This window comes from Eutrigla gurnardus (assembly GCF_963514095.1).
Source record: "Eutrigla gurnardus genome assembly, chromosome: 22".
Classification (NCBI taxonomy): Eukaryota; Metazoa; Chordata; class Actinopteri; order Perciformes; family Triglidae; genus Eutrigla; species Eutrigla gurnardus.
Window position 1 is genome coordinate 13,318,481 of NC_139933.1, and position 25,095 is coordinate 13,343,575.

Genomic DNA, 25,095 nt, shown 5'->3' on the forward strand with positions numbered 1-25,095 from the left:
CCCGAGAGTGCAGTTTATTTGGATGGCATTGTTATTTCATTGGACAGACATAATGAAAGCATTTGTTTCTCTTTTCCATCAACCTTGCAGACGGCAGCGTTTATTTCTAAAAACATGGCATTGTACATAAAATAACATAAATGTGATTTGTTTTTGTGTCGCTCAGCACAATTTAAAATGGTTACTAAAAACATTGAGGTCGGGCTCAAACAAGCACGTCAATTTAAGTTCAGGCAGCAGCCGGTCTCCTGGTCCCGTCCACCGTGCGGAAATTCCCAATATTTAACAGCTGCGTTACATTGATGCCTTTAGTTCATGTGTCCATCACAATAAAATGAATCCAAATCTAATATACACAAACGTTCATAAAGCTAACTGTACGTGGTTATTTTAAGTTTTTTTTTTTACTGCAGCCGTACTGATTTCTTATCTATTATTATTATTATTATTATTGATGCTGCACAACGCTTGCATGAACACAAGATTTAATTTGCCTGACGGAAACAGAAACGTGTCGTCTCCTTTTGACGTTTTAACAGAAATAGCGTTGCCTCTTACATTAAGTGAATGCTTTTTAGGATCACATGGACAACAGATGTCATCTCTGCCATTTAAACCTGTGATGTTCAGAGGTTTCATGTCCTCCCAGATTTTTAAGCAGCACTAAAAGTCCCGTTACCGTGTGACGCTCTGAACTGGTGGGATTAGCAGACTATCCTAATCTGCACCCGTTCACTTTGAGAAAATGGTATTACATAAGGACAATTCCAACTTAGCGGGTGCTAAAGAGGCTAAAATATGAGACAGAGAGAGTGAAAAGAGCTGCACGTGTCGGGAGCTGAAGGTATTTAATTATCATCTCACGTCTTCGGACAATCAGGAGGGGGAAAAAGGCATAGAAATATAATAAACATATCATAAACACATAAACATAGAAATGATTCATTTAAAATGTCCCAGAACATCATAGACACAGTTATAATGGAACATAAGTGGGGAAAAAATATATATAATTGTTCTTTACAGCAGAGGAAGAAATAATCTGTTAATTCTTCCACCAACTGATCAGTAGAACAAAACACTGGCAGCGTTTTGTTTATTAATTTATTAGCAAAACAATATTATTCTCAGTTTCCTTGAATCAAAACTTTCATTGGTTTCATTCATAGGTTCCTTACAGTTTGGAGTTTTTTTTTTTTACTATATTTACAGCTAGATAAATTTTGGTCGTTTAATACAAATTGATATGCCAATAAACCAAACAACAACACAGAAAAACAGATTGTCCAAAAGACTGTGTTGCCTTCACACATTTATTTTACATAAGATTTGACTTTAAAATACGAACAGTTTGTCAGATATGATGCTGATGTTTATTACGTCATTTCAGACCTTAACTGAGTCCTTGTGTTAATAATAATAATAATAATAATAATAATAATAATAATAATAATAATAATAATAATAATAATAATAACAACAACATCCTGTTTTCATGTGGAGCTTCATGTTCATCTGTATGTGTGGAGGTGCTGCACCCTGCTGGTCAAACTGGTTGATTATGGAGGTAACTGCAGTTCCTTGAGGAAGGCATGTTGGGAAAACTCCCAGCATGCAATGGGACAATACTTTCCAACCTGATGTGATGATGGAGATATATATTTATTTGCAGTTAAACATGTTAACACGTTAAGAATCTTCTAATTTCATTAATTGTGTTTTATTTTTGAATTGCCTCTTTATTTGAATATACTGCAGAAATAAGGATGAATTACTACAGAATAACATTCCTGTGGCATTAATAAAACAACTTTCTTCCAGATCAATTTCAAACCAGAGCCAAAGTAATCCAGATTAAATAATCTGCTTCAGACAAGAACAAGACAGACTGGATTTCAACCTTTGTTTATTTCTTATTATTTTCATCATGAGAAACATAATCAAGGACAAATATAGGAAAAATATCTGTGAACGAAGAGAAGAAACAAAAAGAAAAGAAGCTTCAGGTTGAAGCACCTGAACCGGCTGACGAAGGACCTGAACCTGCAGTGAGGACCTGAACCTGCAGTAAGGACCTGAACCAGGTGTGATGAGGGTTTGAGGTATTTCAACTACGCAGGGAGAAGAGAGTTCTGTAATGCCCATTTATGAATAGTTTATATGTGTAATATATATATATATATAATTTATTACACACATTAACACACACATTAACACACACACACACACACACACACACACACACACACACACACACACACACACACACACACACACACACATATATATATATATATACTATTATTCATGAAACCCTCCAAAAATACATAGTAGTAAATATTTAGAAGGAAAACAGAAGTGTGCAAACCACGGTATAAACATTAAAACCTATATATATATATCCTTTATGTTTTCTTTTGGTCTGTAGTACTAAAGTGATTCCACCACATATACATTCATGTCTTGTTGGCCACCGGGGGGCGCACTTGTTGCTGAGCTACAAACACAACAAAGGAAAATAAACGGTATCCACCGATTGCTTGGTTTCATAGGAATAAAAAACGTGGAATTCTTCCTGAAAAAACAAAAAAACAAACAAAACAAAAAAAACTGAAAAACACAGAAGATCCTATGTGCTGCTATGGCATCTTTTACATCCACGTCCACAAAGGGCTGTTGGGTTCCTCTCTGTTTCAGCACATTTGATGTTTTTGACAAACAAACACTAATTAGACTTGTAATACATTTCAGACGTATCAAAAAATTACATATATTTCCAATAGTTTTTGGAGCATTTTGTTACACTTTCATCAAAAACAGTGAGTCTTCTTTTCTTTGTACTAGAGCTGCAACGATCAGCAGAAAAAATATTTGGATTGTTTTGATAATCGATTCATTGTTTTCATGCAAAAATGTCTTAAAAAATGTTGAGATTGACTTCTTTTTCCTGTTTCATATCTAAAAACTAGACATTTATAGATCAAACGATTAATCGATTTAGTTATTAGTTGCAGCCCCACTTTATACTTTGTTTTCACTTTCCATAAAAATACTGTTTCAAGCCTAAAAGGCTTCAACCTGAAGAAAACACAAAAATAAAAACACGCTGATCGACCAATAGCAGAGCAGCAAGAGGCATCACGCCTTCCTTTACAGAGTCATCAGCCAGGTATGTACATGTGAACAGGTGCATCATGGGAACACCTGCATTTGGGGGCAGAGTCTATGAGGGAGTGGGTGGTTCAAAGGAGTCACAAAGAGGTGTTTGATTCCAACGTTACCGAATAACGAGGAAACAACCTTCGGCATCAGTCTGGAGATATTCCTCATTTCTACGGAGCGTCTCATTTCATAGTTTGCAAAATGCAGGAAAATATTTGTATATGAGAATGAAATATAAGTGAAAATAATAATGCTCAATAAATTGTGAAAAATATGACACAAATATCTGAAAATTATGAAGAAAATAAATTGGAAAATCATTAGTAAAATATGTAAAACCACATCAACAAGCCTCTCTGCATGCTAGTACTCACGAGAGAAAGGTGGATTCATCCGCCTCTGAAAATAGTCCCCAGCAACGTCACTATTCCCTGCTGTGTGATTTACTTTTTTCAGGAACCAATAGAAATGCAGAATAACACCAGACTCATTTACATTATTAACAGATGAAAGAAGAAGGTCAGGCCTCCTCTGATTGGTCCATGGTGTGACGGCAGACAGGAAATTCAATTTAACATGTTAACCCTTCGCCTGCCGTGAGGACCGGGTGTGGCAGGGCTGTGAGGAGGGTCGCTGGTGGATCGGGGAGTTGGGGGGTCATGTGATTTATTCATACACGTGGGCGTGCGTCCTCACGGCGGTCCGTGCTGCGACTCGTACTTGGCCAGGATGTTCTTGGTGCGTCCCAGCTCCTTCCTCAGCTCGGCCACCTCGTGCCTCAGGGCGGAGTTCTCCTTCTCGAGGAAGCCGGCCCGGATGGCGATCTGGTTCTCTTTGAGCCGCCTCGCGTCCCGGGACCTCTTGGCCGCCACGTTGTTCTTCCTGCGCCTGGCCCAGTATTTGTCATCCTGCTCGAAGGACACAAGGGACAAGAGAGGACACGTGAAAAAGGGGGGAGACCTTTTATTAACGTTGCTATAAGTTTAAACAACAAGACGAAGATGAATAGAAGGAAAACGTTGCAGATAGAAGTTCCATCACTTTATTTTATCTTTCAAATTAATGGTTGTCATTATTAGTGGGAAGGAATTGCTGCATGAGAATATTACAATAAATCTCATATCTGTGTTAAGTCAGGTTGTTGCTAGTTTAGCTTAGCATAAAGACTGTAAACGGGGGGAAACAGCTAGCTTGGCTCTGTCCAAAGGCCAGAAATACCTTGACCAACAACCAACAAAAAGACATTTAAACATGTTTCTTTGCAGATGATTCACCACAAATGGGGTTTTTGTTACATTTCTGTTTTGACGCCAGTGGTCAAACATTACTGTGGCTTTAACACAACGAGGTGTTGAGAACCGATTATTATTATAATAAAAGGCCAAATCCGCTCAGGCCGACCTTGCAGACACAGAAGCAAGAAGCAGCAACAGGAAACAACACTGCTTTCTCATTCCACCATATAAGCCTCTTAAGCCCCCCCTTGTTGGTTTGATAATCACCACTAATGGTTCAATCTGTCTGAGTGTGAGATCTAAAATAAATAATAAATTCTAAGAAAATGAAAACATTGTTCGATGTATTTACACAGATTGTCTGATTTGTGACACACGGTTGAAAACGTAACATGTCTTTGATATTTCAAAGTATGATGTCTGTATTATGATGTTTTATCATGAGCCAGCTTGTTTGCTGATATTTGTGTTTTCCTTTTGTGGAGTAGCATGCGGCCCAGACTTTTTGTTTTTCCTTAAATCAAATTCACAAGCATCTAAATGTCCTGATGATGTCCTGCCTCTCTAAAAGTGATACTCTAATTTACAGAGAACACTGTCAAACTCAAATCATGTCATATCATTTTTTATGTTTACGCCATTTATGTGAAATTGTGACAAACTCTAATTCAACATTAAACCAAAACAACGCTGATGGCCACCATCCATCGTCTACCGCTTATCCTGTATTCAGGGTCGCGGGGGGGCTGGAGCCGATCCCAGCTGTCATTGGGTGAAGGCAGGGTACACCCTGGACAGGTCGCCAATCCATCATAGTGCTAACATATAGAAGCGATAAACTATTTGATTTTGATTCTGAATTGTTTTAATTTCTCTGATTTGCAACATATTTTCCAACCGAGGTTATAAACATACAGACTGGAAACATGCTTGTGTTTCATGACGAGTTGGTTTCAAGCTGTAAAAGAAGACCCTGATGTTGTCAGAACCAGCTCCAAGTTACCTTCAGGTCCTCCGGTATGAACATCTTGCGAGCCTTTTTGATCATGGGCTGCGGTTTCAGCTCCTCAGCGGAGAACTTGTGTTTGCGAGGGTCGAACATTTCCTGGCCTGGAACGCTGGACAGAGCTAGGTCGGCCGGGTCGGGCTCGTAGCCCACGGCGACCTGGATGGAGTCTGGGTCGATGGGACTGGGAGTGTTTCTGGAGGACGGGAGGCCTGCAGGAAGACAAGTCAGGGTCTTTAAGAGGTTCGTGTTGAATATAAATAAGACGTCTCTGGATCTATCTGGAAGCTGCTACTGATTGTGTTTAAGAGCTAATTAAAGTTCAAGAGTTAATTACATTTCAAGAGTTCATTAAGTTTAAGAGTTCATTAAAGTTCAAGAGTTTGTTAAAAGTCAAGAGTTTGTTAAGTTAAAAAGTTCAGTAAAGTTTAAGAGTTCATTAAAGTTCAAGAGTTCATTAAAGTTCAAGAGTTTGTTAAGTTCAAGAGTTTTTTTAAGTTATGTTTGAGTCAAAAAATAAAAAAACAAAGCGAGATGAACTTTCTGAATAAAAGAGCTTTTAAATATGCATATAAAAAACATCCATCCATCCATCCATCCATCGTCTTGGATACCGCTTATCCTGTATTCAGGGTTGCGGGGGGGCTGGAGCCGATCCCAGCTGTCATTGGGCGAAGGCAGGGAACACCCTGGACAGGTCGCCAGTCTATCACAGGGCCAACATGTAGAGACAAACAACCATTCACACTCACATTCACACCTACGATTTTAGGCAATTTAGAGTCACCAATCAACCTATCCCCATCCTGCATGTCTTTGGACTGTGGGAGGAAGCCGGAGAACCCAGAGAGAACCTACGCTTACAAGGGGAGAACATGCAAACTCCACACAGAAGGAGCCCGGGCCGACCCGGGAATCGAACCCGGGATGTGAGGCGACAGTGCTACCCAATACACCACCGTGCAGCCCTATAAAAATCACATTTCATCAAATGACATACATACAAGAATACAATAAATAAAGAACATATGTACTTCATTTCTTAAGTTATTTTAAAGTTTGTTAAATAAAAGTAAAATTATTTATATTTTCGAAGAATGCATTCTTAAAATAATAAATTATCTTCCTTTTGGCTGCAGTGGCGAGCGGAAGCCAGCAGGTGGCAACAGACTTGAAGTTTAAAGAAAAAAAGTATTTTTAAGTATAAAAAAGGGGCCAGTCCTTCTATTTCGTGTTTAGATGTAATTTAACTGCATTTCTTCTTTTGCTGTTTTACAGTAAACTGAGGGAGTTAAATAAGAGATAATTACCCGACGAGGCGTCCAGAATCGAGACATTGTAATAAAATCAAATGAACACCCTGAAATCAGCCATCACTCTGTTTCAGCTTCTTTGCATCATCTCTGGAGACAGATGGCCGTTATGTAACTCCACTGTGGGCGTCTTAATTAACAAATGATTAAAGAAGAACAAGAAGAAAAGCACCTACTGGTTTTAATTTAAAACTCATTCATGTGTTTGTTAAAGCTGCTGTGAAACACAATGGGAACATTTGGCACCAACTGAAGATGAAATATCTTTCTGTTTAATTAACTATTATTTTATTTTGGGAGCTGTTATGTTCATGATGTCCTCTAGGAAATAACATGGATTAATGGTATTGTCATTTAATTTGTAAAGTTAGTATGGAAGCCCATTTGTAAACAAATAAATTAAAAACATTAGGCTTGATAAGCAGTTTTGTGCAGTTTACCGAAGATCAGGTGTCTGGCTAGCACACCAGGAAGTGTTGTGTTAAACATCAACCAGCGTCTATGCAGTAGTATGCAGGAAGCCACGGTGTTCAAGTTGGGAGGAAACCAAATTCCTCCCAACGTTAAGTCCCGCCGAAGGCGTCGCCATACAGAAGATGGATTCTCTGGAGACGACGTTTAAATGTTTTAGTGGCGTTTCAACCAAACAGGTCAGGTTTCTCCCTGATGAGACGCACGGTTGGTCCTGAACAGCAGCACATGATGTGCATCCACGTGAGGCCAGTAGACCTCCTGACAAGTGTGTGTATGTGTGTGTGTGTGAGTGTGTGTGTGTGTGCGCGCGCTGAGTCGTACTTCCTGATGTTTCCCACAGAGCCCAGCTGTTTTTTACATTTCTGTTTCGAGCAGGTTTGAAAATACACATCCAATTATTTCTGACTATTTCCATTTACTGTAGACGGAACTGCAGTTCCCCCTGCTTTCAGTGTTTATGCTAAGCTAAGCTAATGGCCTCATGACTCCAGCTCCAATAACCATCAGAGCGCTGAGAAAGACAGAGAAGAAACTCCTATTTTCCATAATTGTCCACTGAATCGATTACATAAACGGCTGCACATTGATGACATCATCAGTGATCCAGAAGCTTAAAGGACCATGTCCTCCTACTGTCTTCCTATTGTCCTCCTACTGTCTCCTGCTTCTTCAACATCTTACTTACTGTCCGAACTCAAACACATCACCAACATAATCAATGAAACCTTGCACCACGTGGTGCTAAGCCCTGCCTCCTCTCTCGCAACAAACACAAATGATCCCGTGGTCAAACTTGTGCAAGTAACGCAAGGCATTACACAGGCCCCGCCCCCTCGCCTGAACCAAACCCATATCGAGTGAGAAAGATATTAAAATGAGAGAAAACAACACGTTATTTGGATTATGTCCCGACATTTTAACAAAACAACTAGGGATGGGTAAAAATATCGATTCAGCAATGCATTGCGATTCTGTTCCCCGCAATTCAATATCGATTCAGGCATCTTCTGAATCGATTCAAGCCCCTGGCCAGTGGGGGCGCTGTGACCGACACCCTCGTGTGATTCGCGCTGTACGGACGGGGGCCGCACTAGACCAAACCATTACAATATGGCGACCGGAGCGAGTACAGCGTTCACACCGGCCGCGGAAGCGCCGCGAATAGGCGCGTAGCGGAGCCCGCTTCCTTTCCGCGCCCCTGTTAAGCAATAGTGTCGTTCACACCAGACACGGAGCGCCGCGAATAGGCGCGGCCGTCCCGCGCCGTGAAGCGATCGTTTCGGCGTCTGCTCTATTTTTAGCGCGTGCCGCGAGCGAACACGTCAGTTCTGGCAGGAAATCACACAAAGAGACACGAGACAATCCGGTCAATTTTCAAAATAAAATACCACGATTGACAAATGCGATCATAGTTGTGTATCTCAACTCGCACTGGGAAACAGGAAGAGAAAATACATTTAATAAATGTGAAGAGTAGATAAACAAATATGTGTATTTCAACGGTATATCTGCACTACTACTGTCTACTACCATAGCTTCCGTGGCCGGTGTGAACCCGTTACATGCACTGTAGTTCAGTGTTTAAGTAGTGTCCTGTTTTATCATGCTATGAGTTATACCACGGCTGTTCATAAGGCATGAAACTAAATAAATTATTTGAAAAAATGATCTGGTACTCTTACTTGTGTATTTCTACTTGATACTGAATCGATATCGAAGCATTTCAATCAATATCGAATCGAATCGATATTGAATCGAATCGCGACCCAACAAATCGAAATCGAATCGAATCGTGAGATTCTAAACAATACCCAGCCCTAAAAACAACCAATAATTCGATTCTACTCCATATTTTGGGGGATTTCGGTTCCTCAGTAGGCTGGGTGAACCCTGTCTGAACTTCCGGGAAATTTGGATTTCGCTCGGCAGTTTAGGCTGGACACCCTCAGGCTTACTTTCGCTGTTACATTGCCAGAATCTTTGGCTCCAATCAGAAACGGCCATTCTCTCCTGGCACGCTCTGATTGGTTGTAGGATCCAATTGCGTACGGAGTCATTTGAACGATGCCCATTGATCCCGCCTCTTGAGCAGTAGAAACAAAGCGCAGCTTCCCCAGACTAATGTTCAATCTTAAAAGATTGACCTTAGTATGGTGAAAACCAGACTAGTTCCTCGGCCCATCAGCCTGTAAAAATCCTGAACTCATAGTTGTTTCTCTGTGACCAAACCAACAGGATGAGAATGTTTGACTTCTCTCTATCTCCCGGTTTGTTTTTCATTAAGACCTGAACCCTGGGTAACCCCGCTCGTTCCTGCCTCCTTATCTACAGACGTTATCGGCACCCACAGGGCCATGTGGGAATACAAATATGACAGATTATGGCCATAGACTACTCTGCTATATTTAGATGCGAGAGCAGCAGATTACTGCCGTGATGTCGTGCAGAAAGAAGGGAGGCGTTTTTCAAAATCCTCTGGTGAAGTCAAAGTCGTTGGAAAAGTTCAGAGTTTTCTGAAGTAGAATATGAGTTGTTAAACTCTTGCTATTGGTGAGTTCACACTAAACATGAAGGGAATATTTGCCTCGCGTTTCTCGCACAAGTCTGACTGCGGGATAATTTGTCTTTATTGGCGTCAGCAGAGAGGAGGCGGGGCTTAGCACCAGATAGGAGGTAGGGCTTCCCTCAAACCAGGTCTCCTCCATCATGGCTGAAATCACCACTATTGCCGCTTTGTACACATTGAAGTCCCAGATCCATCAGGGAACCAAACTCTGGGTTCATGACATCATCCAGAGGTACTCGGTGGATTTTACCAAGCTGGATTCACTGGATCTAGCATTACCACAGCTGGAGGAACCCAGAATAAACTATTTAGCTGTGATTTAATATCAATAACCAGATGAAAATGATGCTAAAATAACTCCATAATGATGGTGATAAAAAGTGTCAAGTCATGCTTCGCAAGGTCTGTCTGTAAGACCACGAGCTAACTACTTTTAAAATGCTTGTTTTCTGAATGGATCATGCTTGAGTTAACGCAACTGGCATGAATGACACAAATTTTGCGTATTCGCCTCATTTATGTAGCGTCGTCAGTGTGTGTGTGTGTGTGCTTGCATGTGTGTGTGTGTGTGGGTTAGTTGATGTTAATGTAAACAAAGAGAGCTGGAAACTTGGTGTGTGTTGATGGGAGGGAGGGTTACCGCCCCCTGGCCTACTTCTGCAGAGAACACTATGTTCTTAAAACATTGATCTCATGCAGTGACACACACACACACACACACACACACACACACGCACACACACACACACACACACAGAGCGGGTCACATGTCCGAGAGTTGTTGGCTTGTTTTCTATTTAACACAAGGAACTTTAATATACTTCACTGAAGTTTCTCTTTCTCTCTCTCTCTCTCTCTCTCTCTCTCTCTCTCTCTCTCTCATACACACACACCTTTTTGAGGCCAGGATGCTGACTAGTTGTTTCTGACACGTTACAACTAAACAGGTGTAAAACACACCTTTGCACCGTTTCCCCCCTAAAGCACTTCTGTGGTTCCCGGTTAAGAAATGCAGTTAAATTACATCTAAACACGAAATAGAAGGACTGGCCCCTTTTTTATACTGTGGTTCAGTGGTTCCCCCTCTGACCAGCGATGAAGGTAATCTCAGAGGAGAGAACAGGAGAGACCAGGAGAGACCAGGAGAGACCACCTCAGTGTGAACGGGGAGAGCCGGGAAGCCGGAACAGAAGGTGACATTCTAATGACGTGTTATGTGGGCGACCCGCCAGTAGGGGGATTTTCCAAGCTCAGAATGCTGATCTGAAGAAGAAGACAGAAAGCCAGTAGTTGCTCAACTGAGGGCGCCGTCGTATCTCATCACGAATATGATGCAAAGCAACTTCACTAACGTTTTCAAGAGGCGACGAGCAAAAGAACCTCGGCTGTCAGTTCACCCTCCATCGTTGTTATGTTCCTCTTGGATTAATAAAGAATGATCTATAATGATGTAGTAATTTAAATACTCTACACGTTGTGTCAATGAACTTCCTAGTATTAATGGTCCACCCTGAGCCTTAATGACTCATTTTGTATTTCTCATGTGGTTCCTCAAGGATCCACCCTTGGTCCTGTTATTTTCCTGTGAATTTGCCTTCACTGCTACGCCAATGACACCCTGCTTTATTTGCATCCAAAACAAACCACCAGACTGCTTGGTTACTCTCTCCAGCTGAATAAAACCATGTTATCTTGCCCCAACCAAATGTTTGTAGGGTACAGAAATTAATGTAAAACATTGGTAGAATGGTAGGTACTTCATCACTGTCAACTCTCAAAAATCGCTCAAATAAAATGGCAGCGAGTGTAAATGAGTTACATATGTGTGTATTTGGGCTGTACCTGCTCTTGCCGGGCTTCTGTGCAGGCAGTTCGGAGAGATGACGCTCGTGTGTACAGAGGTGGAGGCGTGGTTGCTGAGGTCCATCACCGAGGGCGTCGATGTGGGCGGGGCCTGGGACATGATGGCCGGCTGGCGTGGCATGGCGTGTGGTTGGTGCTGGCTGTGGTGGTGCTGGGAGGGGCTGGAGGGGATGCCGTTTTCAGACAGGAACTCTTCCAGGTCCATGTACTCCAACTGGAAGTTGTCTCCATCGTAGGGCAAGGTCTTGTCCCACAGCGTGGGGCCCAGGAAGGCCGACTGGGGGGTGCTGTGCTCTTCCTCAAGGTTCTTCTCCTTCTCCTGCTCCTTGCTGAACGCTGCACAGAAGGATAAAAGTAACACATCAGAAGCTGTCGAATGTTTATGCTCCGAAATTTGTCTTAAAGGTATCCTATAGACTTTTTCGATGACTTATTGCTCTATGAATTAATTGATGATTTCACACTTTCCTGTATCCTCATTTACCACTAATATCATTAAGGTGTGTTTAGGTTGAGATGGTGGTCGTGGTTAAAGGAATCCAATCCAATCCATTCACCCCGACTGACCCAACATGTTTTTGGGTGTCTTTGCTTTAACTTGATCAAAGAATGAAGACTTACATTGAGTTGTTTTGCACTCATTTTTATCCTTAACATTTAGGGGAGACAACCGTGGCAAAATCATGGTTTTTCATGCACTGATCAATTTGAAGCTTTGGTCCATTTAACATCCATAATACATCTTCTTTCAGAGTAGAGGAAAGAAAACATCCAAAAGGCACATTTAGGTGCAGGTTTATTTGACTACGTTGTCTAATTGTGTCAGTAGATTTCTCCTAAATTCAACAAAAGTTACCATTAGATAATGCCTAATTTGCATATTTAAACATAACATTTCAGACAAAACACAATAGTTTTAATACAAGTAATCTACTGGGGAAGTTTCATCTTGATATCTATTTTTTCCTCTTTTAACCAGTAGTGTCTCCCATTCCCCACAAAAACCTTTACGAACTGATTGTTATTAATTTCAGCGGCAAAAACGTATTAACGTTACACTATTGTTGCTTTTGTTTGTCTTGCAGCACAGTCTGAGATAAATCGCCCTGCAGACGGTGCCCTGCTAAACCAATCAATGCAAAGACAGGACTCTGGTCCAAGAGACAGCTGTTCATGTTCCTGTGCAAAACTGAAAGCAAACATCAGTCGTTCGGGTCTTTAATCACGTGTTATCGGATTCACACTGGACGCTGAAGTGCCTCGGTTATCGGGAAAGCGCCGGCTGCGTCCTTTTGGTGCCCGTGTAAACTAATTGGTTTGTTCACACAGGAAGCACCACAGCGGGAAGGACCACGGCCAGCTCAGTTTCACGCCAGCGTATGAAAAAGTTTCGCCGATTTTTTATAAATGCTTGTATTATCATGTCAACACTTGTCGACCTGATAATATAAGCATTTATGAAAAAAAAAATTAAGCGAAACCTTTTCATACTCTCGCGTGAAACTCGCGTCACGGAAACAGCCGACTGCCATTAAACACCAACGAAGAAGAAGCTGTGTAAACACGGTGCCGGGTGCCGTCTACGCAAACAGCGTAGCTTTAGCAGTAGAAGCTATCAGGCAAGTGTTCTTTTTAAATAAACTCCTGATGTACTTACAAACTTTAAAATGCCTCGTTTTGTGAGTACAGATCCTATGTGTACTACTGCAGAAGTTTGGTAACATTCCATGCATTATTAGTGGGGAAATTTACGAGATATACTGTAAGTACCATAGCGCTATTACGAAGCCGTTCGGCTGATCGCCCTATCTTGACCACTGCTGACCATCGCTAAAAATGCTTCCGAGGGGGTGTTTGGCTGGGGGTCTTGGTGGAAATAACCTAGGGTCCATTTCACTCCGGACCTACACTTTAAGTGGGCGGGGCTACCTGCTGATTGACAGGTCGCTGATACCAATGCAGTTAGCTACTAAGATGACTTTAACTTAGCTGTAAAGTTGACCTTGATCTATTAAGTTAACTTTGTTAGCAGCTTCACACCAGAATCCACATGGATCCAGATCCAGTAAGGTTGCTGCTCCTTTACAGCACAAATATGGTCACTTCTTGTCACTGGTTGCAAAAATTGATGAAGATGGCGATGGCCAAAATGTAGAGATTTCAAAACTAAAGTCCACAAACTAATGGGTAATGTCACAATGACAACTTTTCTAAACAGAGAGCAAGCACGATGAGTTTACACACACACACACATTTTGAAAAAAACACTGCAGTAGGGAAAGGAAAGTGACCTCCGTTCTTCACCTGAACAGACGGACGTTTCCCACAGGGATCAATCAGCTTCACACCAGTTATTACTATTGATTGTGAGCCCTGGTTGTGTTTCATATGTAACAGCTTAATCCGCTTCAGGCTTCTTAAATGTTAAATATAAAACACAAACAGGTTTCAGATATTCTGCTGAGGATTCAGCTCAACTTAACAAACACATAAGTTCAGTTAAATAATGATCAGTCAGACATGCTCCACATCTTAACAAACAATATGCTCATCTGGGATCATTAACATTTAGTTTGAGATATTTACAAGCAGCATATTCATAGTTCTATTCATAGTTATTGTTAGTGTTTCTCCTCAACGTCTCTGCAGCATCATCACCTCTCGCGTTTGGGTTTGAAGGGACTAAAAGGTGCGTCCAGACATCGGATATAAGCGGTTGAAGATAATATAAAAGGTGCGTTTAAGGTGCAGAGAAGAGCTCGGATTCATCATAAACCACAAACACACAGACTCCTTCGAGTCGGTTCCTCCGACCCGGTTCTCCTCACTTCACCTTCATGGTGCAGCGGCAGTTTCATCGGGTTCTCCAGCAGAGACTTGAGGACTCCGTGCGTCGGCGGAGGAAGGAAACTTGTATGTCGAGACATTTTCTCCATCGCGCCTCCAAAAAAACCCCCAAAACCAGAAGAAGAAATAAAGCAGAAATCTTTGGGAACGAAATGTGATGTCCGCGCGCTGCAACCTACATGGAAACCTTTCACAATAAAAGCCGCGAGGGAGGAGAAGGGGAATCAACGCGTGCGGCGGTGCGTGACCGGCTCTGCGGACTGCGGGAGGCGGACAGACACCGATCACCGAGTCCATGTGGGAGACCAAACAGGCTCCTCCCCCTCTCTCTCTCTTTACTGTTCAGCCAATCAATGAACTCCATTTATTACAGTCAATTTATTATTTTAATATTATCAAATTAACCCTGATAGCTTTTAAACTGTAGTGGCTTTGAACTTTGATTCTCCTTCTGAGCTGCATGAAGTTCAATTAAAACGAAATAGGCTACATGTTAAAATCTTAACCTTCTTTTCTAATTTATCCGATAGTAAAGAAAGAATCTGTTATTGTGGACCTCTTGTGGACAGCTGTGTTGCGGTTCTGTGCTTTGTCATTCTCACAGTAGGTAGAGCTACCACACATAGCCAGTAGAGGTGCTAGATGACCAGGAGACTAGTATATTAGGGAGCACTCCCACTAGGCCCAGGTGATCCGTATCGTACTGAAATCCTCGGCCCGAGTCCTAAGCGGACCTAAGCACATCTCGCGTAATACGACGCACATGTTCACGTAGTTTCTAACAACTACGGAGAACATGACTAGCTTCTCACGAGTCGCGTCTCACACATTCCTCGTCAACTCTCGACCTGCATCAGAGCGTCCCCTTATGTCCCAGTCCAGTTCCAATCCGGTACCGCTCACACCACCAGTCTGAAGCATGCACAAGCCCGACCCAGAATGCATCTGTGTCTTGCACACTCATCAACAGTATTATCAGTCAAACATGATTGGGCATGGTACCGATTGCCAAGTGCTCCCTTAGAAACACCAAAATAATCCAAATGCGCTTCCTGCCAAAGCTGTAGCCTTCGTAACAGCATACATCACATAGCCGCAGCCATGGTAACAGCGTAGGTTATGTAGCCGTGGTAACAGCGTAGGTTGCGTAGCCATAGCCGTGGTAGCAGCGTAGGTAACGTAGCCACGGTAACAGTGTAGGTTAGCTGTAGCCATGGTAATAGCCTAGATAACGTAGCTGTAGCCATGGTAATAGCGTAGATTACTTATGGTAACAGAGCCGAGTGATTGGCTGCTGACACCTGATTCCACCGGTGATTAACTCAAAGAACTAGAAATATTCATTAATTTACTTGCTGATTCCTTCAGTTCAATTACTTTAATATCATTGTCATGTTTCACTAGTCTGAACATGATGATGAACCTGAACCACACACACACACACACACACACACACACACACACACACACACACACACACACACACACACACACACACACACACACACACACACACACAGCCTGGAAAAGGGAGGCATGCTGGGTCACATAGTGGGAGGGCTTGACCTACATTTATCCAATGACAAGCCATCGTCTCCTGGTCTCCTACCTCTGCTCCTCCCACTGCTCCTCCCTCTCCTCCTTCCTCATTCTGTTCCTCCCTCAGCTCGTCCCTCGCTCTGATCCTTCCTCCCTCTGCTCCTCCTGCAGCCTGGACACATTGTGGTCGAGAGGAGAGAAAAACAAACCAGGAGGAAACAGGAGATGTGAGGAGAGATGAGGAATCAGGAGATGGGAAGAAACAAGAAAGAAAAGGTTTCAGGAGATGAGACTTCTGTTAAAAACGTTCCCATCATGATCTTAAATGTTTGTGTTTGAACCATGAAGACTGGATTTACAGTTTTTCTCCATTGGTTTGACTCTTTTCTTGAAACAGAAATTACATTCTCAAAACAACATGGACAAATCTCCAAACCACTTGGCAATTGTCCACAACAGAATTGCATTTCTCATTCATTAATCAAATTGCAATTGTCTTAGTACATGTCTCAATATCTCATTACATCTTTGCCAATGATTAAGTACAGGTAGACTACATTTAGCACAATTTCCAAGTGAATAGATCTTGTTGATCTAAACTGATTGTCGATTCTCAGTCTAATGGTTGTTCTCTGCTAAACATGTCAGCATAATTTCATTATGTAAGTCATCACTTGCACAACAGTCTGATCAATTGTCAAAATGAGTCAAGAACATAATACCATGAATACCATATATGAATCTCTTGGAACATTTGATAAATTGAGTACAGTAATTGACAGTCAGGTGAAACTAGAACTTGACTAACGAAGGAGGAGTTTCACTCATCTCAGATGACCAATCAAACCGTATGTTTAGTTACCTGACAGGTGCTGTCTATGATTGTGAATGCTGCCAAACATATACAGTATATATATATATAAAGGTTGACCAGGACCAGTACCATTTCTGAACATGGAGGCACCTGGCCAAGCAAATGAACAAGGGCAACTGCCTGCTCCATGAAGAAGAAGAGGAAGAGGAAGAGGAGTAAGGGTGCGTGGTGGTGGAATAGGGGGAAGAGGCCGAGGAGCACGAACTGCCCCCTGACCCACCCCAAGGTCAAAAAGAAAGAAATAAGCACGAATAAAACAGATCAGTGTGGCTAATTACACTTTTATTTTCAGTAATAACTAACATGTTGAACTTCAACGTTCATTTTGTCGTTGATTGAAAAGGAAGAGGTGGAACATCAAGTGATGCTGAACATCTGGTTGTATAAACAGTCATGTAATTCTGACGTTAAGTGGAAGAACATGAGGTTTTATATTAAACTGTGTGAGAGAGAAGGTTTTAACTTGATTATCATTAATTAACTGGAATGAAAATTCATGTCTTGAAATTCCTTAACATCTGTATATGGCTGGCCTGGCCTATAATACTGTGTGTGTTTTGTGTGTGTGTGTGTGTGTGTGTGTAGGTGTGTGTGTGTGTGTGTGTGTGTGTGTGTGTAGAGAGAGAGAGAGTGGATTGGGATTGGGAGGGGGGGGGGGGAGGGGCGGTGGGGGGAGTAAACACTGAAAAGTACGTCTCCGTTTCTCCGTTTGATTGTCCTGTGTACCTGGCTGAGCATCAAGAAGACGTACCACCACAACGAACCCGAAATTCACAGAAGAATCTTTTATTTTAAATCACATCAAACAGTCGCACCAATCAATTGTAAAGTGTCTGCATGGAGCGGACCTGCTGACAGAATGTGCAGCTGACAGTGACGATTTCCTCATCGCTAAACCTGTGCCACCATCTGATCTGATCCTCCCTCGTTCGTGAGGACGGGTCTCCTGGAAATTCTTTGTGCTTTTCCTATCTTCATTTCTAACCGGCTCCTTTTTAGTTTTTTATCGGTGCCCGATCTGGTGCGTGCGCGCTCGCCCCCGGTCGGCATAAAAAAAATAATGTTAAAAACAATATCTCGTGAGAAAAAAATAGACTTGTCGCGAAGATAATGAAATGGAAACATTGTAATAATACCTGCGACCACGCTCTATAACAGCTGTAAAAGCTGTACCGCTATACTTATTTTCCCTTGGTTATGGAAGGAAAAAAAAGTCAACTTTTAAAAATTGGAAAGTGAAATCTGAAAAAAAAATGCAGAGGACATGACCTCGGTGTCCTCAATGGTAGCTACGGCCTTGTGTGTGTGTGTGTGTGTGTGTGTGTTATAGCCCTGCAGTAATGTACCTCAATGGGATACAGTAGTATTCCAGTCACTGTTCAGTGATGCATTAGTGGTAAAAAGTAAAGCAACAATACAATTTCATTGGTAACTCATTCTGTAAGAAATACATAAGACATACATTATGAATGGAGTGTTGTCCTTTGAATTCTATGTTTGAATGACAACCTGGCACGGGTGGCTACTCTTACCGTAAAATCCTATTTTTTTCAGTTTTACACACAATTGAATTATGTTAGCTAGACAAAAAAACGAGTACAGTAACCATTGTCAATGAAGGACTGGGCTAAGACTTAGTGGTGGACATGAGGGATATTTCAATTGTCCTCTGCCATAGTGACAAAACATCTAAACATTTTGACTTGCAGTGCTTACACAATGCCAAAGGGATGATGCATTTTGGGGGCACTGACTATTTATATGAGAAAGAAATTTGGTTTTGACACATGAGCGAACTGTTTTGGGAGAGATATGAGCTTTTGCAGGTGAACCATGGTGTTGTGCTGAACCATCCAGGGTTTTTTTGGCAAAAGCACCAAGAGTGTTGAGAACGTCCGGTCTGTTTCAAGAAATGAGCCAAAGCAATTGAGAAGGATCTTTTGTCTTTTGGGGGCACTGACTATTTATATGGGAAAGGAATTTAGTTTTGAAGCATGAGTGAACAGTTTTGGGAGAGATATGAGCTTTTGCAAGTGAACTATGGTGTTGTGCTGAACTGTAAGACTGTTTTGCCAAATGATCTTAGAGTTTTGAGAATGTAATTTCTGTTTCAAGAAATTAGCCAAACCAATGGAGAAAAACTGTAATAACCCTGACCTTATGACTTCACCACACTGTGAAGTCAAAGTGGCTCCCAGGGGTCATGGGTTTATCTTTACTGTAAGGGCCACAATGAGCCGACTGAAACTTCCACATGAGTACATTTTATTTTACTTTTTACCTTGTTTACCTCCAGAGCTCAGTTCCACAGAAACTGTTTTTTGGTTTTGTGGGTCACTGGTTGTTTCCTCTGTAAACAACAATGTGCTCATGTAATCCTAGCGTGAGTGTGTTTCCTGCATGGTGGTGAAAACGATGATTTACATAACCAGAGCTGAGCTGAATGAGCTCAGAACTCCGGCCTACTGGTACGTCTGAGGTCCCACCGCCAGCAAGCTAAGACCTGGCTCAGCTGCAGAACCAAGACCTGGATCATTTGGATACATTTGTAAGCATTTGTGTTAATATTATATTAGCCCTATGTTCCCTCAGTCCCATGTACCCTCAGCCCTATGTTCCCTCCCTATGTTATCTCAACCCTATGTTCCCTCAGCCCTATGTTCTCTTAACACTATGTTCCCTCAACCCTACATTCCCGCTCTGTTCCCACCGGCCCTATGTTTATATATAATATAACACATAACACCACGTTCCTTCAACCCTATGTTCCCTCAAACCTTTGTTCCCTGAGTCTTATGTTCTCTCAGCCCTATGATCCCTCATCCCTATGTTCCCTCAACCCTATGTTCCTAGCAGCCATGTTTTCTCAGCCCTATGTTCCCTCAACCCCGTGTTCCATTAACACTATGTTCCCTCAACACTATGTTCCCTCAACCCAATGTCCCCCCAGCCCTATGTTTCCCGAACACTATGATCATTAACACTATGTTCCCTCAACCCTATGTTCCCTTAGCCCTATGTTCCCTCAGCCTTATGTTCCCTAAATGCGATAACTCAGGAACACTTCCTTCAAATTTGGTGATGAAACGATCAGATTTTGGGGGTCATAGGTCAGGGTCAGTGTGAGTTCACATCGGTCTGCTTGTAGCTATAATCTGGTGACTAAACTTAAACCCTAACCCGAACCCCTAACCTGAACCCTTTCATTGGACTGAGGGAACATAGGGATGACTGCCTATGTATTTATTGAATGTGAGAGTTGACTAGCTTAGAAAAGTCATGATTGTTCAAGCAGATACAGAAGGAGAAAGGTTCTGGGGTGGAATCCTTCTTCGTCACACTTACATCTATCTGGCTCCTGGAGATCAGATCTCTTATGTGAACAAATCGCGAACAAGATGTTTTCATGGCTTCAGAAAAACAGTGAAAACACACATTCAGCTTCGTGTTTCTGAGCGAATGTGAACACATCACTCGAGTTTCTGAGCGTGGCAGATATTTATAGCCGCACTTGCTAGCGCAAAGGGAAATCAATACTCGGAGCCCGAGGCGGGAAGAATATTGGCTGGCCTCTTCCACTTCCAGCCCTCGCACACACTAAAAACACTCCCATTCACACACACACACACACACACACACACACACACACACACACACACACACACACACACACACACACACACACACACACACACACACACACACACACACACACACACTCTTAATAAACGATCACCCCGATGACTTCCTCACCCGGAGCTAAACAGCACAACAATCTTATTTATTATAGGCTTTTATTTTGTTATTTTCGAGTAAAGGATGTCAGCAAAAGAACAAAAACAGAGAATCGGTTTAATGTGAAACTCATCAAACGGAAAGACCTTTTCTGTATCGACCCACCTCGATGACATACCACCCGCTACTGTCAAATACTGTACAGTACGGCTTCTGAGGACACAGCCAGCAAGTTCATCCCGAGCTTCACATTCACCGAGTCGAATGGAAAAAATCAAAGCACAACATATTTGGTGGGAAGTCTGTAGTTGTTTCCTGTCATTTTGCAGATGATCCAGGACTCTTTAAGTGCTGCCAAAACTGTTTTTATTAGAACACTTTTATTTTATGAAGGGTAAGAAGCTTTGACTTAGTTTATCTTTCCATTAAAGACCCAATAAGAAGGTACGCTTTGATTTTATTCCACTTCATTAGTGCTCCATCATCTTCTTCTCTCCTCTGTCTGACAGGAATGCAGGCGTCTTTTACTCTCTTTCAGAGTAAAAACATGTCTTGTTAGTTCGGGCAAACCTGAGGCCCCTTTGTTGCCCTGAAGAACAATTCAGAGGCAGAACCAATTCTCAGAATAGAACAACTTCCTGTTGCCGGGAACAACAGCCCGACGGCTCAGCAGGCTGAGGACAGGAGACGCTCTCCCAGAATGCAAAAGGAAACAACAGGCTACGAAACTATAAAATGAATACATGGAATAGTAATAACAATAACAATAACAATAATAATAATAATAATAATAATAATAATAAGGGGCTGTTTACACAACAACGTTTTCAACATAATATGCAAGTATTTCTATGTTCTGGCCATTCGTTTCCACAACGTTTTTTTGGGGCACTACAAACGGAAACTTTAGTAACCGGGTTCCAGAGTGAAATCTCTTGAATACGAGACTCCAGCATCGGCGTGGAAACTAGCAAAACCTGGTCCCCATGGAAACGGTGACCTCACGGCTCCATTCAACAACTGAGGATTACCGAGCTAACCAAACAAGATTATTGTTTTTTTGTAAGCATACTCACCCTTATGTTTGTCAGGATGGCCGACTTTATTGGGATTAATGAGCCTACTGACCTGGCATGCACCCTACAGCATTTTAGCAATGTTGTCTAAACGTTTTAGCATGTTGAACGTTAGTTAGCTTGCTGGACGTGTGTTCCTTCACAACGCCGACACACCGTCCTCGTCTTCTGCACAACCACCTCCCTGTTGCTATGGTAAATGACCTGGAATCAGTTGGCCATAGAAGATTGACGGCCTGTTGCAACTTTTGCCGACCTCGTGTATGTCAACGGTTTAACCATATTGCCTCTTTGCATGTCAGTCTAATATCCCTACATCCAGTCCGGGGGCTACTAAATCGCTAACATCAGACTGTGAAGTTACAGTTAATTTGAGTAAAACAGAGAAAACAGCAGACTGCTACATAAAGTAATGAAATGGGGTCATGACTGTGAGGTCAAAGCTGTGATTTAACATTCATTTACCTACAAAGTTAAACTTACTATGAAATAAACAAAACTAGTTAATCTATAAAGCCACAAATACATGATTCCTAAAATGTGGCGCTACACCTTCAAAATAAAGCTCCGTGCTTTGAATGAAGCTCAGGTGTCTAGAGGTCAAACTAGATGGTCTGCAGGTTGTCACATATCCGTCTCGATGGACGGACCGTTCCTTCGCTCCGTCGTCTCGCCGTCTCTCTCCGACTTCGGCTCCAAGGTCTCCGGAGGAGGGGGAGGCCACGGGGTGCCGCTGCCGCCACCACTGCTACTGCCGCTGCTGGTCACAGGGAGGCTCCATGATGTTCTCTGGGTCATGTGACTGTCAGAACAAAAACACAAGATGAGACACTCGCTGAATGTTCTTGATCAAACAGATGTCGTTCTCTGGAACCTCAGTTTCAATCAAGGCTGAAAATGTCGTCCAGTGAGGCTTAGGTAATAAAAACGAATTTGAGAGAAAAAAAGGCCTTTCTTTAATCAAATTAGAGAGTGTTGCGTTTATATTTAAATTCAGTGTAAAAGTTGGAAAACGTAGAGTGTGGATTAAAAACTATTTCCTGAAATAAAGGGCTTCAAATTAAATGTATGAAAATACAGATACAATAACCAGTAAAAACGTTTAACCATCTATTTTCAGTCTAAGAGTTTCGTGTCTGTAATTTGATTAACTAGCAGCCTAATAAATGGTCTGAAGTCCAGGGAGGGATCAGTTCTGGTTCTTAGTCTGGTCTTACTTGATGTAGTACTTGACCCCTTCGGCAGTGTAGGCCTCCTCCCAGCCGTAAGGAAGACCTGCAGGGAGCAAAACCACATTCAGACACAATCAGGGCGGCAGATCGGCTCAGAGATCCAATTTCAAAGAGTCCGACTGTACTTTTCCACCGTATCTCCAATCTCCCCTTCCACTGTACGAGACTCTTAACCCCGTTTCAGAGAACAAACGCTGCCCTGCGAGCGTAATCCGAAGCCAAACGCTCACACGTCATGAGAAAAGAAGGGCAGCGGCGAACGCCATATCGGTGACACGTTCCGCGACTAACGACACGTTATGACACGAAATGTGGATCCGACGGACACGTGATCATGTTATCACAAGTCATCCAGGACACATTCTTCATGTGAAGACGCTTTATAAACCTTATTCTTTATAAACCTTATTCCAGTTTATCCTCATAAATGAACCACAGTTCATCACAATCCATCCCATAATCGAGGGATCATAGAGATGGACCAACCAAACGTTACGAAACTAAAACTCTGGAAACAGAAGTTAAAATTAATAAAACATTGAAATCCAACACAAAGCGTTGAATTAACAGTGTTAATTGTATTTTTATGTTATTTATGTACAAAGAATCTGACTACAAGCAGAAAATATTATCCCTAAAATTAAATGTTCCTATTAATGTGTTTATTCCACTAATATTACTGTTCACACGCAGCGCTGATTAATGTAAAATGTCTCCGTGACGTTCGTCCACAAACGTAGCTACGCCCATCACAAATGCTACAACACAAATGGGTCATAACACAAGACTTTCACCCAGGTACCTAACTGATGTTAGCGTCCTGTTAGAACCAAGTAGTTATGGGACTGTTTGTTATTTATTTTAAGACCCACCGGGAGGATTTTCGGACCCATGATCACTTTATGCATAACCCTCGCGGTGATATAATTCATTTTAACATTACCCTACAATCGACATGGCAGAATTAAAATGACCGCCCCCGGACAATTTATCAACTCAATATTGCACATCAGAAATATTGAGTGACAAATGGTCACTTATTAATATTTCACATCAATAAAATAGTGTGACTAACATCTGCTCCAGTTGCAAAAACTTGCCGACTGTGCAAATGCGTAACTTAATAGTTGTGTAATATGACTGCCCCATCATAAGAGCACTACTAGATCTGATGATAATGAATGTTATGAGTGTGCTGATAGCTCAGTGGTAGAGTTACTGCCCCATGTACTGAGGCTCCCTGCAGTGGTCAGGTTTAAATCTGCCCTGCAGCCCTCTTTTAAAGGTCCCATATTATACTGTTTTTCCTCAATTTCACACAGCTGTCAGAGGTCCAACAACACTGTATTCGATATGCATTGCCCCAAACCCATCCGTGGTCCTGAATTTCAGCTGTCTAAAGGTTGATCAAATGAGCTCTGCTGAGCTCTCCTGTGTCACGCCATGGCGAGGGGTGTCTTGTCATGGGTTTTTGTCTTGTGAATTTCCTGTTTGAAAAGTAACTCCTCTCACTTGCCCTTCCTCATATTTTTCCGGTCTTACGTCTCCCCTGATCCCTTATTGTTTTCACTTGTTGCCCATTATCCTGATGTGTCTTATAGTCCGCGTCTCCCTTTGTCCTTTGCCCGAGTATATCATTTGTCTATGTACCTCCAGCATTTGTTTCATCCACAGCCCACGCCAAGAATCCCATGAGTTTGTATGATCTGGATTTCTCGCTCTTCTCTATAAGAGTGATTTTTTTGTTGTAGTTTCTGGTCAGCTCTAGAGAAGCTAGTTATTTATTGAGGGAGCACCAGCCGGATCACCCAGCGCCACAACCGGAGCTGGAGTTCGGCCTATACAAATTACTCCCTTTACGTAACAACGGGAAATGAATCTGAACAGCCCGTAGGAGCACCGTTGTACCAGTGGGTGGGCTGCAGAGACCATGTAGGAGTCGCTTGTTTTCCTCATTCTGGGAGTTGACAGGCTCAGGGAGGACCAGTTTATAGGTGTAAAGACCAGAGAAAACATGTTTTTCATAATATGGGACCTTTAAAGCATGCCGTCCCTCTCTCTCGCCCCTTTAACTCTCATGCTGTCCTCCCGCAATAAAAGACCACAAATATAACTTTAAAAAAATGAATGTGTTGAATTTGCTGAGATTTTTATACTATATTTGAAATGTTTT

At 42.1% G+C, this 25,095-nt stretch overlaps 2 protein-coding genes across 5 annotated transcripts in view; both read right to left on the reverse strand.

Annotated features, from left to right (window-relative positions):
- Positions 1-1,889: 1,889 nt before the first annotated feature.
- hlfb (HLF transcription factor, PAR bZIP family member b) lies at positions 1,890-14,712 on the reverse strand. Of its 2 annotated transcripts, none has more exons than XM_084040415.1 (4): positions 14,453-14,712; positions 11,599-11,955; positions 5,401-5,615; positions 1,890-4,070 (listed from the first exon to the last, which is right to left on the reverse strand). In XM_084040415.1, the coding sequence occupies exons 1-4, from the start codon at positions 14,553-14,555 to the stop codon at positions 3,855-3,857; spliced, it is 891 nt and encodes a 296-aa protein (XP_083896541.1). In that variant the 5' UTR covers positions 14,556-14,712; the 3' UTR covers positions 1,890-3,854. The 2 variants fall into 2 exon arrangements, with proteins under 2 accessions (XP_083896541.1, XP_083896540.1); XM_084040414.1 differs by having other exon boundaries at positions 1,890-4,073.
- Positions 14,713-20,676: 5,964 nt separating this feature from the next.
- The window catches only part of stxbp4 (syntaxin binding protein 4), a 42,414-nt gene continuing 37,995 nt past the window's right edge, over positions 20,677-25,095 (reverse strand). For all 3 annotated transcript variants that reach the window (XM_084040361.1, XM_084040360.1, XM_084040362.1), the window contains exons 21-22: positions 22,908-22,965; positions 20,677-22,492 (exon numbers count right to left, since the gene is read on the reverse strand). In XM_084040361.1, the coding sequence (XP_083896487.1) occupies positions 22,315-22,492; positions 22,908-22,965 (236 nt within the window). In that variant the 3' untranslated portion in view covers positions 20,677-22,314. The remainder of the gene's footprint in view (positions 22,493-22,907; positions 22,966-25,095) is intronic.

What these genes read in the sequence shown, in the direction of transcription:
- hlfb (XM_084040414.1), bottom strand. Translation starts at nt 14,555, where the DNA reads ATGGAGAAAATGTCTCGACATACAAGTTTCCTTCCTCCGCCGACGCAC. An exon ending in CAGAAGCCCGGCAAGAGCAG is followed by an intron (nt 5,616 to 11,598) that starts GTACAGCCCAAA and finishes GTCTTCCTGCAG; the next exon opens with GCCTCCCGTCCTCCAGAAAC. An exon ending in TCATACCGGAGGACCTGAAG is followed by an intron (nt 4,074 to 5,400) that starts GTAACTTGGAGC and finishes GTGTCCTTCGAG; the next exon opens with CAGGATGACAAATACTGGGC.